Raw genomic sequence first — 18,810 nt, 5'->3', positions numbered from 1 at the left:
GCTCTTGCTTGCCAATATACAGAGCTGAATTTGTACCAATTAAAGATACTGTTGTCTTCAAAGACAATTCCAGAAAAAAGGGGGGAACATTGATGTTGTGCAATTTTAAAGAAGGCAAAATAATAGTACTAACAAGTCTAATCTAGAAAGCTGAACCTTTCTTTTAAATAAGAGTATTTTTAAAATATATATCTATTATCAAGGTAATTAACATAAACCTCTATTTAGATGCAGCCACAATCATACAACTTTGTTAATAAATTAAAAATCTATTATTCATCTTTAAGCACATTGTCATGATACAATGCATATTTAAGTATATTCTCATAATAATTGCCCTGTATCATGTCTAATACAGGGTAACTGACAAAGGCATTAAAGTTCCTATTGATATACTATAAACTGAAAACAGCTCTTTTCTAGGCTATTAACATTGAAATCTATAGGCTGATTTTATATTAACTGAAATGAAAGAATAATTTTTACAAATGTGCTAATTTAATAGTGTAGCAGTATGTATTCTCTAAACAAGCAATAGGCATTCAGTACTGGAAGACAGAGGTGGCGTCCTGTCCTGATAGTTAATATTTCTCAAGAATTATATAAGATCATTGTATCTCTCAAGAATCAGAATCTTTACAGCAAAATTGTGCATCTCAGCAAATTATTTAAATACGAAGAAACTTAATCTAGGAATGGAATAATAATTACTGAAATATAATTCTCTTTTTAATCATGGAACTGAAGTACAAATAGATTTTTTAATAGAGTTGACCCAGCATTATTATTATGTTTTTTTCAATTAAAGATTTTAAATCTGAACATGTAAAGCTCATGTTCAGATCATGAACTTTTTTACAGGAATTCCCTCTGTCCTCCATCTTACTAGAAATGATCCTCATGAGCCCACAGCTCATGAGGATCAATTTGCACATGATCCCACTTGAAGTACTACTAAATATAAATGATTAACATTAAAAAAATGTTCATCACAACATAGTTGCTCCTAAAATAAGGTGGACTGAAAAACAGAAGAGAGTATAGTCATTAAAAAAGGTCAGTGGTTGATTAAATACATGAGGCCTTGCTTAAGATGTTGGCCTAGGATTGGAGAGATGCAGAATGGGTTCCAATTTCATTCATGGAAGATCACTGGGTAAAATTGGCCAATCACTATCTCCTAACCCAGTGGTGGCAAACCTATGGCATGGGTGCCAGAGGTGGCACCCGGAGCCCACTCTGTGGGCACACGGACCGTCTCCCCAGCCCCGCCTCCCCCCACGGCATCCTCCTCACCAGCAGCTCCCCTGGAGGAGAGTTGCCCCGGGGTGCGGCCCACACAAAGCAGCAGAGCCAAGGACATGGTAGCTGGGCAGCAGGAACAAGACTCCGCCCTTGCGCCCTGTTACACGCAGATGCTGCGGGGCAGGGGCGGAGGACATGGCCACTATGACGCTGCTGGGCTGCCTGGGTCATCTGTGGCGGGCCGTGAAAGTGGTGGGTGGCCCAGTGGGCAGGGCGGAGCGGGAGCAGTTTTGGGGCACTCGGTCTCTAAAAGGTTCGCCATCATTTTCCTAACCTACATTTTATAATTTATTGTTATGGAAAATACTAGGGTATTTGTATGCTATGTAGTAGGACCAGGGCTTTTTTTGTCATAGAACACCCAGAACGGAGTTCCGGCACCTTTTTGGGATGGAACCTTGTAGGATAGGCAAGGCGGGTTGTATAATGTGAATGAGTTCTGGTACCTTTTTTTTTTTTTTTTTTTTACAAAAAAAGCACTGAATAGGATTATGAAAAGAATTCAAAAAGGTGCTTCACAAAGCTTGTTAGCACAAGTGAATCCAGAGATACTAAAGCAACTGTATTCTTTGGAATGCTTGGGTGACTGCTTCAAGCTTATCCCTTGCTGTCTTTGTATTAACACAGCAACATGATGAGATTGTCAGAAATGAAGTGGTTGTGTGAGTATGAACCAACAGCAAACAATGGTCTTAGAAGTAGCCACAGAAAAATACAAAGAATGCAGCTGCTTTAATGCTTCAAGGAAAAAGATTTTATTTGTGCTAATTTATTTGCATTCTTGAAAAAAAGTTGTTGTATACATATCCGATGAATAATTAATAAAAGAATAATACTGGAAAAGCTGACAGAATGTTTATTTTTAAAAAAATGAAAAACTGAACTAGAATGTTAATTGCAGCACTACAGCCAGCATCTTGGCTTGTTTTACCAAACCCTGCAGACACAACTGGCCATTACTCCAATCATAAAGCACCAAGTTGAACCTATCCTTGAATAAATAAATCAGTACTAAAGTAAACATGGAGACAAAGCAATTATTTTATGGGTTTGAGGTTCAGGAGAACTGAAACAACACTGAGTATAACTTTCTACTCAGAGATCAGCTAAATACTCCTCTATTTGTAATCCATCTCAGATTTCCACAGAGACAATTCATTACCTGTTTTTAATCTGAAAAGTCACAGCTGATAAGGCCAAGATCAGTTATTTTTAATGGAGAGTTTAATTAGGATGCCAAATAATGATCTAATAAGAGTACTATGTTTACAATGAATAATGCCAAAAATGCTTAAATATACCTTCTTAAAGTTTCAAAATCGTATCTCTGGAATAGCTTTTTTAAAATTCCTTTCAAATTAGAATCTGAGACCACAATTAAGAAAAAAAGATAAAGAAATACAAAGATATCTTGTTCCCTAAATTGCAAAAAGCTTGTTTAGCTCACAATCAAACTTAATTTAAACTACTTTTTACATTTTAATAAGCCCCCTGATGGAATTTATCCTACTTTGGCCTCTTAGTACATTTTTTACCTGGGTGGCCATCATTTAAATGCTTTACAAAAGGGCCTTATTTAGTTCAAGCAGTGCAGAACAAATTCCCATGAATGTGAATGGGCAAGGAAGTGTTTAGGGAGGAAAAACTGCCTCAAAAGAATAAACATAGCTACAATGGCTCACTATTTTAACAGGATACAAATTTCATCTAAGTACATAATTCAACATAATCCTGCTTTATTTACATAGCAATTTTATGTCCAATACTGTACTAAATGTTGCGATCATAATGCAGCTGTAATCATAGATATTTCATGGCAGGATTATCACTTATAAATGACTTTTCAGTTAAGATTTTGTATGACTAGGCTGGCATCCAAGGTCTTCCCTCTGGATGATCATGATTTCAGATGATACTAGTTTGGACACAATTGAGAAAGGAAATTATTGCTGGCCTAATTATCATAGAAAATGATTTTGAAACACTCAGAAGTCTTGTCCATGTTTGTTCATTTGTTTCTAATCCAGTCAATAATCCCACAGAGCAAAACGATGAAACCCTCTCTCTCTCTCTCTCTCTTTCTCTCTCACCTATCTGTCTATCTCACCTGTCCGTCCATCCATCCGTCTGTCCATCTGTCCGTCCATCCGTCCATTGGCCCGCCCACCCAAATTCATGGTTTAAAGCCATCAAGCACAATTCACAATTTATAGAGGAGATTGGCTTCAATGGAAGTAGTTATTTCATTGAAAATAGTCACGCCCAAAGAAGACTTTGCTAAGAATGCCAAATTTTGCTTTTCAAGTTGGGGTTTCTCTGCACAGCTTTGGGAGCCTGTATTCTTTTTGCAGAGCCTTAGAAAAATGAGGGCAGCTTTTTTTAAAAAAAACTTTTTTTCCTCTATGAAGCCAGCCCCAGTACTCCAGCCCTACCCAGGAGTGTAGAATAATGCAACTGAGGGCTCGCTTTAGCATTTTTCTTCATCTTCTCCTAAAGAGCTAGGCTGGACGATCTTGTGGGAGAAAGAATATGGCAAATGCCAGTTGTCAGGGAGCGGGGCAAAGTAAGGGGGCTGGGCTGGACCTTCCCAGGCATCCAGAGCTTCATGAAGGGGGTGGCTGCTTCACACCCTCCCAAGTGTTTGGAAGCTTCCCTTTGAAGCTTCCTGCAAGGCAGTTGCTTTCCATGTGTTTGGCCTTGTGAGGGGGCGGAGGGGTTACTATTTCATGCATGTTGTGCTTCCTGGGCGAAGTGCCTTTTTGTTGTACAGCTTATTTCCCTGGCCTCCCTGCACTTGTGCCTTGCTGCAGCACTCCCAACATTTGGACATGGCCTGCACTGGACCTCCCAAGTACTTCCTCACCCCCTAAGACACCCCTTGCTCCATGTAATGATCCATACACTCATTTATCAGGGAGAACAGGGGCAGGGGTCATTAAATGAAGCTCTTCTACTTAATGGCATGCAACCCCAATGGGAGGCTCCATTAAGGTTTTATAATGCAAGCAATCAAAGAAAACAAACATTTCACAGAGGAAGTAATGAGACACAGATATAGCCTCATAGGGTTCAACAGGCTTTCTGGCCTACCATGGGTTTACAAAATATATACTTTTTCCCACAGACGTCTGTTGCAAAACTTCTAGACTTACCTTTACTATCTTATCCTCTGAATTCATTAGAATGGATTGGGCTGGATTGCCCACATTCTTCTTATGCTATATTATTTAACATGCTTTTCTTCTATTTCTACCAGAATACTATTTTTAAGAATGTTTTAAACAAGACAAAATACTATCAGATCAACTTTAATTTTCATGCCATTCACATATGAGCTAAATCAAAAGAGAATGCCCGGATACTGATGTTTTAACCTTCTCTGTTTAATCTATTATGAGCCACACATTATAGTTTTCCATCCTAAGTTGGTATTTTATTTTCTTATTTCCCAAGTTAAACATCATGCTGTTTAGATTACCTGTCCTGCTGATGAAAAATGTAAGAAACTGCCGCTGTAGAAAATGTGGTTATGCATGAGGACATATTAGTCCATATTAATCAGTTTGAAAAAAAGAAAACAAAAGTTCATGTAAATGCTATCTGCTGCAGATTGGAGAAAATACAGAATTTATTTATCGCTGTTGACATGAATATAATAAATTCATGTACAACTTACACATAGAACAGAACACAGTTTGTGAGTCTTGAAGCCAGAACATCCACCTAATGAAAAAGGAAAGTGAAATAGAAAAGTTTTGGAATGGTACAAGAAATAAGACAGTGTTTCTAGCGATGTATAAATTCTAGATTACAAAAAATATATTCTTCGTCTATGTGGATTATATTCAGAATACAAAGTGTTTGACCTGATACACCAGCAACCATTTTAAGGTTTGGGTCAGAAATTCTCAAACTACTCAAGCAACTACTGAGAAGTCATTTTGCTGTTATTTTATCTCTATAAATCACAATGCAATATAAATTGCTGAGGCTTTGAGACTGCATTATTAAGAACCAGAGCTTTAAGAGAAAATATACATCATATTAAATCTACCATGAGAAGTGTCTGCAGTTTCTTTGTTCTTTGAGAAGAAATTATGATAAATGCTGGCCTGAAATGAATAATCTTTGATGCAATCAGATATTCTGTGTGTGTGTGTGTTGGTAGAGGGACAAGAAATAGTTACTGTGCACTGATATAGTGTTTTTATGATATCCAGATTGAATATCTGAATAATTAAAACAACAAATTATTTTCATTAGAAACATAAGATTAATAGAACATTTTACACATATTTCTGCAGAAATCAATGCTCACCATTGCAGTTAATGAGGTTTTCTCCTAGTTGTTGTGAATATCATATATATTGAACCATTAAACTCACTTAAAATTCTGTATATACATTTCTTTTTCTTACAACATTCTCCTATTATACACATTTTTGTATAATATTTTTGAAAAAAGTATTACTTCAAAGAAGATGCCTACGAATGCCAGTAATTATATGCTTGCTTGTGAGACATGGATTATAATATTTCATTTGAAAAGAAACCCATGCTAGATTTCTGTTATTCTTAAATTATAGTCATCAAACTAGGATGATCGTGTTAATAAGAAAAATATGTTAATTTATCTGGAATAAGATTTTCAATTGGACAGAAAAATAAACTATTTCAAACAAAAAGAATGGAATATTTTAAACAGGGCCATCAGGTGTTCCATATCATAGGCATCTTTACAGAGAAAAATTGCCTTTGGGCCTATATTCCTTTTATTTCTCATTGGGAATATAAGACTTCCCCTTTGTGTTCACAACAGAAGCCAGGTAGATTCAGCTTGAGGAGTTGGCCCCATAATATCCTGACCTTAAGCCACATAAGACTTTCTTGGTCAAAATTAGTATTTTGAATTAAACCTGAAAGCCTACTGGTAACCAATACCATTGCCAGAGAATAAGTATTTAACCTTCACATAGCAGCTCTCATATTTGGCTACTGCATTTTGTTCCAACTATAGTTTTGAGTCAGTTTCAAGGGCAGCCCCATGAAGAGCATGATACAATAATTATTGTTTCCTGGCTTATTACTGGTATTATCTTTAAGCCAATGCATTTTTGGACAAACCAGAACACTGTTTTGCTGGGTTTTAGTTTTCTTCTATCTATTCAGATTGCTAAGCCTTCAGGCACTGAATAAAAGCTATCACAGCATCTCTGGTTTGGCCTGAGATGGCAATGTACAACTGAGTTCCATTAACGTGTTGATGAAACTTTATCCCAAACCTCTTCAGCTGCTTCATATAGATATTAAGGAGAAAAGCGTAAATTGCTAAGCTTCACCACTCGTTCCCTATCACTACTAACATGAACCATCATAGTAGGAATGGAAGAATCACAAAATGGCACCAATTCCCAATTTGAAAAGGAAACTATGATAGAGATAATACTTGCTTAAAGGCTCTTGACGTTCTGACCAAATTACAGGTATGCAAGTTTAAAACAAGTTGAGAGTATTCTTTCTCCCTATTCTTCAATTATGTATCAATAAAAAGGCACTGCTTTCCATAATACTGCCAGATAATAATAAGGAATCTGCAAAGTTCTACCTGTCAATGAAGAATCCATGGCTAATAGTATGCAATGGAAGAATGGATTTGCTGTTAAACATAATATTGAAAATATCTGAAGATATGTTTTGGGAGGGTTGCTTATTTGTACAACAGCAGCAATATTACAAACGTAAAGCCAACATTTTTGTAAAAATAGCTTATCCGCTGGGAAGATCAAAGCTATTTATTCCTTCTTTCTGAGCTTTTACTTTGTGTGGAAAAAAAAAAAACCAACCCTGCTATATACTGTGAGAGTAAAAGAAAAGATAAAGCTGGGAACTGTAAAGAGTTAAAGGGATGCTTTAAAATGTTCCTGTTTTGGTAAAACATCATTGTCAGATTCTAGGCAGAGTTCTTTTGAACCATGTCTGATAGCCCCAAATCGTATGGCTACATTAGAGATCAAATGCCAATTCTCTAGCTTTAAATACCTTCAAACCAACACTCATCACAATGGGTAGCGGAGATTGTTTAGCCCTTAGCTCTTCTTACACTTTACTTTCATCATTCTTGAAAAGTAACAAGGATAAAGGTGTGATTCATTTCCCCCTATTGCTTTTAACTGGACAACTGCTAAGCAAACACAAGTAACATTTTGTACTTGCTCTGGTATAAATGCCTCCAATTTCTCCAGATTCAGCCTGTTTATTGGCTGAAAAGGGCATATAGAATAATGCTGAATCACTGACCTCATGCCTCTCTAGGAGAAACAACATAACCTCTATATGCAGAGATCCATGTGAGTAGAGTAGCCCAGCATGTAATAGACAAAATCCAATCTATCTATTCAGCTGGATATCAATCCTTTTCCTTATGAGACTACAGTTTTCATCTGGGAACAGATTTGGGGATGGGGCATTTTATTTCTTTTCCTCCCCACATTGTCCCTTGTGTGCTCCAGATCTACTCTGAAGGGAATTCTAGATTTCAATATTATTTTGGAAGGATAAGGCAATTGGGAGGGCACACATAATAGGCAAATGGATTTGCCATCAGTGGATATTTCACAAGTACTGCAGATGAAACCCATTAAAACTCATACTATGACAACATTATACCCAAGGACACACTTATAACAGTATAGGAGCTCCGTATTTTGACAGAAATGAATTAAAGAAATTATGAAGAACCACCTATAATCTTATACTGTCAACCCTACTGATTTTGACAATATCCTACCTAATAATGGCTCCTGTATTTTCTAAAAAATCATAATGTATGAAACTGTAATTAGACTGGCTTTCTTAAAAGAAACAAGACAAAGCAAATTAGCTTCTAAAGGGGGTAGAGAAAACACAGGAGGAAATAATTATTTTCATTGCTAGCTGTCATTAGATATAGTGAAGGTATGATGAAATAGTTCAAAAGGCAGCATATTGAGAAAATGTTTATACAAAGACTCACTATAACTCTTAGTAAGTGATACAAGCAAGATAAAAAGGAATTACAAACTTAGGAAAATGTAATTCTCATTTAAAATATAATTGTCATGTTTCTTATCAATTCAGTTAATGTTCATTATTAATTATGAATATTATATCTGAAATAGTTTTTTGACTATCTAAAAATAAAATATGTTTATCAGTAGAAAAAATGAACTTATAGCAACCTCCCACCAAAAGAAAGTCCTGTTACCATATTCTCACTGATTATAAAATATGTTTTAAAATGCTATTTGAGCAAAATATTAATTTTCATTTCTAGTAAATATGATTATTTAGATTTTATCAGGCAGTAACTAAAAAAAAGTACTGACCAAACATACTGCTTCATTGTATTTGCACTGTAATCTGATTTTATCTGATTTTATTTGATTCAAAACCATCAAGAAGACTGTATAAGATAATTAGCTCATCTTTAATGAGTTATTCATTCTCCATTGCAATGCTCTATCTCAGGGGTGTCAAACTGGCGGCCCACAGGCTGGATGCGTCACATGCAGGCCACACCCACCCCAACTCCATAAAGGAAAAAAACATCACAATATGTAACTATATGTCATCTGATGTAATTGAATTTGATACCCAGCGCTCTGTCTAGTAACATACTGTTACTTTCTTTATCATTCAGATAAAGGAGTCCTGTACTAATTCCACTGAAATAAATCAAATTACTCAGAATAATGGATTTCACCTTCTGGTACATATTATCAAGTACAAATAAAGGCAGTCAGATCCATGAGATGGTGCTAGTGTTGTAACTATTGTTGTCCTCAGCCGCCTCTGCATGTATATTCATTACTATTTTGGTTCTATTCTTGAGTTTTTATCTTTAATAGACTCACTACTGATTACAATGAACTACTATTATATATATATATATATATATATATATATATATATATATATATATATATATATATATACACACACACACACACACACACAAATTTCTTTTTCTGACAAAGAATTAAAGAATTAAATTGGGAGACTAAGATGGCCATTTCAAGCTCATTCTGCTCTCTTCAGTTAGCCACACCCTTTATGGGATTCGAACCTGGGCAGTTTACATACTAGGCAGTGATTTAACCACCAAGCCACAGGCTGTCCTCCCCTCTCTGCCAGCCGAGTCAAGGGAGTATATACAGGAAGTTTTTCAGACAGACCGGTCTGATTGATTACACCTTGGCATTTTTTAACTGCTATACTGCAGTTATACTTTTTACAATCTCTTTTGCCTTGCAGCCCCCCAACTAGGGGCATTAAGCAGGCTCAAGTCGCAACTGCAAAACATTTACAAATCCAAATTTCTTTTTCTGACAAAGAGTTAAAGAATTAAATTGGGAGACTAAGATCTATCTATCTATCTATCTATCTATCTATCTATCTATCTATCTATCTATCTATCTCTATATAGCTACATATATATATATATATATATATATATATATATATATATATATATATATATATATATATATATATATATATTCAGATTTCTTTTTGCTGACAAGCGTTAAAGATTTAAGTGGGAGGCTAGTATAGCTATTTTGGACTCATTTGTCCTCATCAGCTAGCCACACTCTTTATGGGATTCGAACCTGGCCCGTCTACATGCTAGGCAGTTTTATTAACCACCAGGCCACAGGCTCTCCTCCCCTCTTTGTCAGCCGAGTCAAGGGAGTATATATATAGAAAGTTTTTCAGACAGATGGTCTGATTGATTGCACCTTTGGCATTTTGACTGCTATACTGCAGTTCTACTTTTTATAATCTCTTTTGCCTTGCAGCCCCCCAACTAGGGGCATTAAGCAGACTCAAGTCGCTACTGCGATACATTACAAATTCAGATTTCTTTTTGCTGACAAGAATTAAAGAATCCCATAAGCTTGTGGCTAGCTGATGAGGACAAATGAGTCCGAAATAGCTATACTAGTCTCCCACTTAAATCTTTAATTCTTGTCAGCAAAAAGAAATCTGAATTTGTAATGTATCGCAGTAGCAACTTGAGCCTAGTTGGGCGGCTGCAAGGCAAAAGAGATCATAAAAAATAGAACTGCAGTATAACAGTCAAAATGCCAAAGGCGCAATCAATCAGACCGTCTGTCTGAAAAACTTTCTGTATGTATGTATGTATGTATGTGTGTGTGTGTATATATATTCATTTCTAATATTATTAGAAATGAAATATATAAAACTTCAATGAAATAAACTGTTGATTTTCAAATTTTATTCAGAATTATAATGTATAATTATAATGAGAATCTATCGAATGAAGCTATATAGGCCTTTAAAATTTTTGACTAAAACTTGAGTTTTTAACTTCAACTAACCACCCAGAGTCACTTAACACCCAGATTTAAGAGATGGGCAGCCACAACTGGAGTACATCTCTTTTTGTGGCAGATATTTACTACTTTCACATTTTCTGAAGAACTGAAGTGATCCCAATAGAAGAGATTATCTGTAGCTCAGGATTGAATTGTGGAAGTCATGGTGCTTGCTGAGCTTAGATGTTTGCTTGCAGAGATTTCATTACCAATTAGGCACAGTAATTGCAATGTACTGACTTACCTAGTTGAGTAATGAAATGTCAACAGAACCCAACAGAACTGAAATGAGATTAGGGCAAAAGAAAACTGTACTTTAATGATAAATTTAATTTGGTCAAGTTTTTCATTTAAAAACGTGTTTTCATTGTTCAATATGGTTGAAATACAAAATGCCATGATGTTAAGGCTTTGGAATCAAGGAAGGAATAACATCACTGTTAGACATCCACTTTCACTGTTGCATTACAGCAGGGGTGTCAAATTTGCAACGTCACGTGATGTATCCCGACATATTGCAACTTTTTTTCCATTGCCGGTAATGGGATGGGCGTGGTTTAGCCATGATGCATCCGGTCTGCAGGCTGGCAGTTTGACACCCCTGCATTACAGCATGGTCCAACAACTGTGAAAAAGGTTCTTTCAGTTATTTTGAAACTGTTTTGACCTGAAACATTTCCGCAGTAATTGAACTAGGACAAACTTTCACTCTCAAAATTTAGTTTCAAACTAAAAAAATAGTGTTTTGTAATTTGAAGTGTATACAAATTGTTTGCACATGTCTATTACCAAATTATTCCTAGGTTGGCTAAAGAAAATTTTGTTTCATAACACAAAAAAATGTTAATAAAGTCATGTCTGTTTACTTTAAATCTGACACAAAGATTCCAAGTAAACATGTCTAGAATTGAACTGCAAGGATTACTTGTGAGTTAACAGCAATAACTTTACATTAAAGATAAAGAAATATAAAAAAATAGAAACTGTGCAAATGAAAACAATAATTTTGAACATAGAAAACTGATTATTTATTCTTGTATTTATTTGCTCTACATCCTGGCTTTCTGCTCTGGAAAACCTTACAGTGACTTAGTTTGTCTTCTGTTTAAAATTCTTCCCACAAATAAAGACTCCTGTACTGTCACTATTTAATATAATTTTCAGAAAACTAAATTATATTTTGTCATTAAGATGATTTCATGAAAGCATCTTGGGGAAATGTAGATTAAATACAAAACAGAGCATTTTATCATAATTATTTCTACCAGAAGGTATTAGATCTGAATTTATCAAAATTGCTATTCATCATTTCATCATCAGTGCTAGTTTTACAGTTAAATTTTACATGGATTCTGGCCTTGTGATACAAATATAATAATACTGATAATATTAAGCTCCAGGTAAGTTGGAATAAACTCCTAGAGAGGATCACACTAGCAAAGAACTGCAGTCCAATACATTTGAAGGGCACAAATTATTAATTATTATTATTATTATTGTATTTGTGTTAATCAACTAGTCCACACAGTTCAGTTCTTTCATAATTCAGCTCAATCAGTCAATTTCTGGTTTCCCCCCCCCCCAAAAAAAATAAATTTAAAACTTGATCATTTTTTTCCAATAATGGAATATATCAAAAAGTAGCAAATTCCCATATCATAGTAAGGGCTATTATTTCTATTTTCAACCAATCTTGTTTTAAATGAAAAAAGGCCAATTTTAGGAATTTAACTATGGGCCAGTTTGGTGTAATGGTTAAAGCATCAAGCTAGAAACTGAGAAACCTATGAGTTCTAGTTCTGCCTTAGATACAAAGCCAGCTTGATGATCTAGGGCAAGCATATCAAACTGCCAACCTGCAGACCGGATGCATCACACCAAAACCGCGCCCACCCCATTGCCAGCAATGGGGAAAAGGTCGCAATACATCGTGCGACATCACATGACATCGCAGTTTGACCTGCCTGATCTAGGCAATCACTCTCTCTCACCTCTAAAAAGCAGGAAATGGTAAAGCACTTCCAAAATCTTGCCAAAAAAACTGCAGGCAGTCACCCAGGATCAAAACTGACTTAAAGTCCCCTGTCCCCCCATCAAAAACAAAAGAGGAAAGGGAATCAATACCCCTATAGTTAGTTTCTGCTTTTGTGGTCACACTGTGAAGTGGAATACCATGTGAGAGACGCTATCATGGAGTTAGTTTCCTCATTTGGATCTACATTTAATAATTATTATCAATAGAGCCAGGATAAATTATCACATAACTATTCAAATTCACATTTCTTAAATAGGGAGATTATTGACAGGTGAGCCATGAAGGGACAATGTTGGATTTTAAAATTATTATTATTATACATCTGAGGAGAAATCTCTGGTATTAAGACTATTCAGTTTAGTAGTGGCCCACTAATGGAACAGAAAAGAAAACACACAAATATACATACTGTAAACTGCAACCATCACATCTCAAAAATGCTGCTCCATTGATGGGGTTTAACAAAAGACACAAGTGTTGCTCTCTATTTGCTTTTGCAAAAACATTTTCAAAGGATTCAGGTATTTTAGGGTGAGCAATATCTTATCCACCATAATTTGGAAATATCAATGCCAAAAAGGCATAGTACAAAGATTTAGAGTACTCACTGTCTTTGCCTGATGCAGGGTCCTTCCTTTCTTTCCCATCCAGCAATAATAATCTAAACTGATTTTATTAGATTAACTATGACAGATTTTTTAAAAGAAGAAATCTAAGCTAATAAAAATTTGTAGATTTGCAATCTCTTGATATTCCTTCAGTTAGAGAGTTTATTCCTTTTACAAATATAATTCAGACATTAAAATGTTTTTGCCTTTCAGACATTAATTTTAAATATCTTTTGAAATATTTATTATATTTCAAATACAAATAAAAATTAAACAAACATTTACTATTTTAATTTCATGTAAACGAAAGACATTAGATCTGAATACTATCAACTGTCCTATTGTATGCAGATTAGAAACGTAAATACAGTTTCCCTCAGCTACTTAAATCAACAACTGAGTCAATATTATTGGGGGGGGGAAACACACCCAAAACATCAAAGAAACTTTAAAGAGCTCTATCGCCCTCTAGTGAGCCAATGCAATGAATTTAAGTCAAGGAGTATTGAAACAAAAGTTACTACAATATTAGTAAATCCATGCATTTTAGAATTTATAATATATCCCTGAGGTAGAATTAATCTTAATTACAGAAAGATAAAGGTATCTAAGAACATATGAAAACAAGTTGTGTATGGTCCATAAAAGCAAGAATTAAATCAAAGGAAAAAATTATTTCCAAAGGGATGCTACTAACATTTGCAAACAAAATACTTGCAGTGACACCCTTGGGGGAGGTGATGATCCACCAATGCTGATAAATCTGTAAATCCACTTATTTAGGATGTTTATACTTCCCAATATAAAGTAACTTATCATTTCTAAAAATTGGTATTTGCAGAGTCCCTTTAAAGTAGCCATTATGTGAGTACAAATCAAGAGGCTCTATTTGCTTATCATCAGCATCTGTGTCAATAAGGCATAAGTGAGCTAAGCAAAGCCGCAGCCAATAATGCAAAGACCATCTTTTGGTCCAATGGTGCATAATGGAAAAATCTGCTTTAGGGCTTTTTCTTCCTTGGAGACCAAAGTTGCTACACTGTCCATTTATCTTAAGATTTTGAGCAAAGATATTCCCATAGTACAAATTAGTAAAAAATAAAATAAAATATTTTCTACTTAATACAATGTCTCCATTTGCATAATTTCTCTACCATCCAAGCCTTTTGATTCTGGATGTATAAATCAATCTCAACAAGCAATCTCAAAATCAAATTATTTATTTAATCAATCAGAGTAATAAATACAGCTATCCACCTTCACTATTACCCCTTCAGTCAGGAGTTAAGGATATGCACTAACAGCTGCTGCTGTGTTTGATTTCTTTCTATGTGTCATTAATCTTTAGTACCTACACATTTGCATCATGCCATTTGTTATCAGATTCTTAGCCCACAGATGTTTTGAATCCACAGATGTTTTAGGTGTTCAAGTTACAGTGATAGCTACATATAAGTGCAATTTCTTTCAACCTATGAAAAAAAACCCTTGAGGCCACAATATAATAAGAAGGTACATGTAGAGCTGTTCTTTGTGACTTCATAACACAATTGTTCATTTTTTCAAATAAACGTTATAGGGAACATTATGCCATCGATCCACTATTGGCACAAGTTTCTGTCTGCCACAGGCATAACCTAAAATGATTTCACTTACAAAGCTTTTAAAAATTTGGACTATACGTAACACTTTGATACTGATTCACTCCTAGATTCTTCCATTATCTTTAGGTTCAACTATAGTCATACCATTATTATAATGGTAAGATTCTTGATTTAGCTGTGTGCCAAGTTCAAATAGTAAATATGGAGCAGGTGTTGCCAATTCCTCTATATCAGCTAATTCTGCCAATTGCTAGGAGTTCAATTTTGACCAGCTGAAGGTTGACTCATCCTATCATCCTTTCAAGGTCAGTAAAATGAGGACTCAGATTGTTGGGGGCAATATGCTGACTCTGTAAACAGCTTAGAGAGGGATTGTAAAGCACTATAAAGTGGTACATAAGTGTAAGTGCTATTGCTACATCTGCAGATTTTTTTTTTTTTTTGCATAAACATCCATCAACATTTAAATCAAATTGCTTTCCTCAACATTCAGTATTTAGGGTGGAACAGGTACAAAATAACCTTCATTATTTTATATAATTTTATTAATATCCTGAACAATTGTTGCCTGCTCTTAAAAAAGAAGGGATGAAATTGGGGAAAATTGTGTAATAAAATCCATCTTTACTACGACAATATTAATTGTTGGCTCTTTCATACATCAATGTTTCCATCCCCAATCTGTCAAAAAATCTGAAACTGACCCTCAATCATCCTCAGTTCTGCTGACCTCAGATCACCCAAAACATAAAAGAGAATATGATGAGCTTGTCAATATTCACATATTAATAAGTGAATGCAAACAAATGTTTTTCTACTCACAATCCTGGACTAACAAAAATCTCCTCATTTCTTCTCTACATAAAAGGCAAATCAATTCCTAGTAGTATATATAGTTTCCATTATATATTTGTCTAGTAGTTTAAAAAAAGTTAGCAGAGGGGAAAGTTTTAAAATTACCCAGTCATGATTCCACTGTATTTAAAAACTCCAAAGAATTGTGAAAGTAAAATAAAACACCAGCATATCAGCAATTTCATTAATAAATATAATTAAAATTATAACACCATATGCCGGCATGCCAGGGGATCATAGGTATAAATTCCTCAATAAATAATTAAAAGCAGTTTTGCATGTTGCTAAGGTGGCAAAACAATGGATAATAGACCAGTTTCAGGAACAAGACACCGAACCTCAATGTGGTAGGGAGTTAAAAGAGAGGACCAAATGAGTAGCTTAAGTCCAGGAGCATGGAGACAAAATGAGGGAAAAGTTCTACCAATGAGAAAAAAGACCACACAAAATTCTGCAAAGAAACATTTCAAAAGACTACCTTTGATATAATTTCCAATGAACCTGAAATAAATCATCTTAGTTTCCCAAAACAAACCAACACTATAAGTTTAGACCAAAATAGTGTAAATCTTTTGTTTAGAAGTAGCCTCAGCTGTCTATAACTTAATGGCCTATTTAAATTTACACCTTGCTTCTAATTCCTGAAGTATAAAGACTGACTTAGGATTGCCCACAACTGCCTATAACTGTTGCCGCATACCTATGCTGCGAAGAGGTTGATGGGTAAGCATAGGTTGCAGATGACCATAGGTTTGCAGATGCAAACACCTCCCAAATCCCAACTGCATATTGTGCAGAGGTGCGCATCTTGCATGCTGATTGGTCAATCCAACTTCCTGTTCTGGGCTTTGCTGTTTGAGTGCCCCTGGCCAGAATGTTAAAATTCACAGGTGTATGAATGCAACAACTATGCAACCATCTACGAATGACAGGTGGAGTGCTAGAGAATTCTGCTCGATCCTTCATTCATTCATTATCTGCAAAGCTGCCAGAACACTATTGAAAAAAAATATGTGACATATTGCTCTTACCGTTGAATCTTCACTGCTGACTCCAAGTTCTAATACAGCTTGAGGAGATTTTTGTTTTGCCTGCATGGACTGAGCCATCTGAAGGTTGAGTTGCCATCCGACTGTCTCAAGCTACAAAACACAGTATCATACCGATTACTAGTGTAGTAAATAAAGAAAGACAGTATTTTGTTTTTCAACACTGCTTAGGAACAATTGTTAGCCAATATGAAGCACGGAGACTAGGAACAAAAAAAAATTCTACCATCTTACTTCACTTCTCTGTACTGTCTGCCAGGCTTACTTTTACAATCAGGTTAAAGAACAAATATTACTTATGATTATGAAGTGAATTACAATTATCGTTGTTATTAAAACCCACAAACTACAAATATTTTTAAATTTCCAGTTATTATACATATTAACTCCCAAGGCCATAAAATAAGTGAGTAGGGTGAAGTTATTGCAGAGTAAAGAAAGGTCTTATTAAGTCAGTAGATTTTGCTCCTTAACAGTGCTCCTTACCGATTTGTGACAATAATAAATAGAAGGGACCCTGATTTCTTTAGCCATAAAACAGAAGCATTCCAATTTTTAAATAATAGGAATCGGCTTTAAAACCTGTTTAAAAAGTAGTCTTGTATTAAAACTATAGAAGCTATGATTTCCTGACTACTTATATTTCTAGCCCAAAAGATTTGATGGCGTGATTTATTGGCAAGAATAGCCTCTTTTGGAAATAATACATTACATGCTGATTGTGCAACTAAATGCACAACTAACTAAAAAAAAAACCTGAGAAGCGTACACAGTATCGCTATTATTTAGTATGGTATAATGCAGGGGTAGGCAACCCAAAACACTCAAAGAGCCACTTGGACCGGTTTCCCACCAAAAACAAAACACTGGGAGCCGCAAAACCCTTTTGATATCTAAAATGAAGATAACACTGCATATATCCTTTTTTACCTTTATTATAGGTGTGTGTGTGTGTGTGTGTGTGTGTGTGTATGTATATGTATATGTATATGTAGGTCTTTGGTTGTTCGGGTTTTCTCCCGCGTAAAATTGGAAGTGTCTTGGCGACGTTTTGACGAAGTCCCATTCGTCATCTTCAGGCTGGTGTTTTCAGCTTCGTGCTTTGAGCAGCAATGTGTGGTCTTAGCTGTTTCTTCCTTTTAACTATTCATACTATTAAAACAATGATCACCAAGAGAATGCTTTAAGAGAATAAAATTACATACACACACAGGTAAAAAAAGGATATATGCAGTGTTATCTTCATTTTAGATGTCAAAAGGGTCTCTCTCTATGTCTCTCTCTCTCCCTCCCTCTCTATCTGCCCTTGGTCTGCCACTTCCCCCACTCTCTTTCTTTCTCTCTCTCTTTCCTCTCTCTCTCTCTTTCTCCCCCCCCTCCTATCTGCTGCTCACCTGGAAAGCTTCAAGCTGTTGTCCAACAACAACCTCGTCTCTTTTATGACTCATGGACTTCAACTCCCAGAATTCCTGAGTCAGCCTAGCTGGGCTAGCTAGCTCTCTCCTGCCCTTCCTGCTTCCTGCTTCCTGCAGAGACGCAGCAAAGGGAGGAGCTCCGCCCAGTAAGCTTTTCAGCTCCTCGGAGAACACTATGAGTGCATTCTCTTTTACACACACACACACACACACACACACACACACACACACACAAAACACCACACACACACACACACACACAGACACACACACAGAGAGAGAGAGAGAGAGAGAGAAGCAGGGAAGCGCAATTGCCTCTCTCTGTCTCTGTCTGCAAAGGCAGAGGAGGCTGGGAGCCGCAGGGGAAGACTCAAAGAGCCGCATGCGGCTCCGGAGCCGCAGGTTGCCGACCTGTGGTATAATGGAAATAAATAATCTGCATTAGTCTAACAGCAGGTACACTTCTCATACCAATTCATGCCTTGAACAAAACTCAAAACTAAATCAAGACAAATGCAGTAAAAGAAAACAGAAGGTATTAAAAATAATTGTGGCAAATATA

General features: G+C 35.7%; 1 protein-coding gene across 1 annotated transcript in view; it reads right to left on the bottom strand.

Moving 5' to 3' along the window:
- The window catches only part of COMMD10 (COMM domain containing 10), a 62,754-nt gene that overhangs the window by 30,186 nt on the left and 13,758 nt on the right, over window positions 1-18,810 (bottom strand). The window contains exon 5 of the mRNA XM_039366934.1: window positions 16,816-16,926. Within this exon, the coding sequence (XP_039222868.1) occupies window positions 16,816-16,926 (111 nt within the window). The remainder of the gene's footprint in view (window positions 1-16,815; window positions 16,927-18,810) is intronic.

Source organism: Crotalus tigris, unplaced genomic scaffold, assembly GCF_016545835.1.
Source record: "Crotalus tigris isolate CLP2741 ecotype Arizona unplaced genomic scaffold, ASM1654583v1 scf7180000020484.104847, whole genome shotgun sequence".
In the NCBI taxonomy this organism is placed as follows: Eukaryota; Metazoa; Chordata; class Lepidosauria; order Squamata; family Viperidae; genus Crotalus; species Crotalus tigris.
This window is presented reverse-complemented; position numbering and strand designations above follow the sequence as displayed.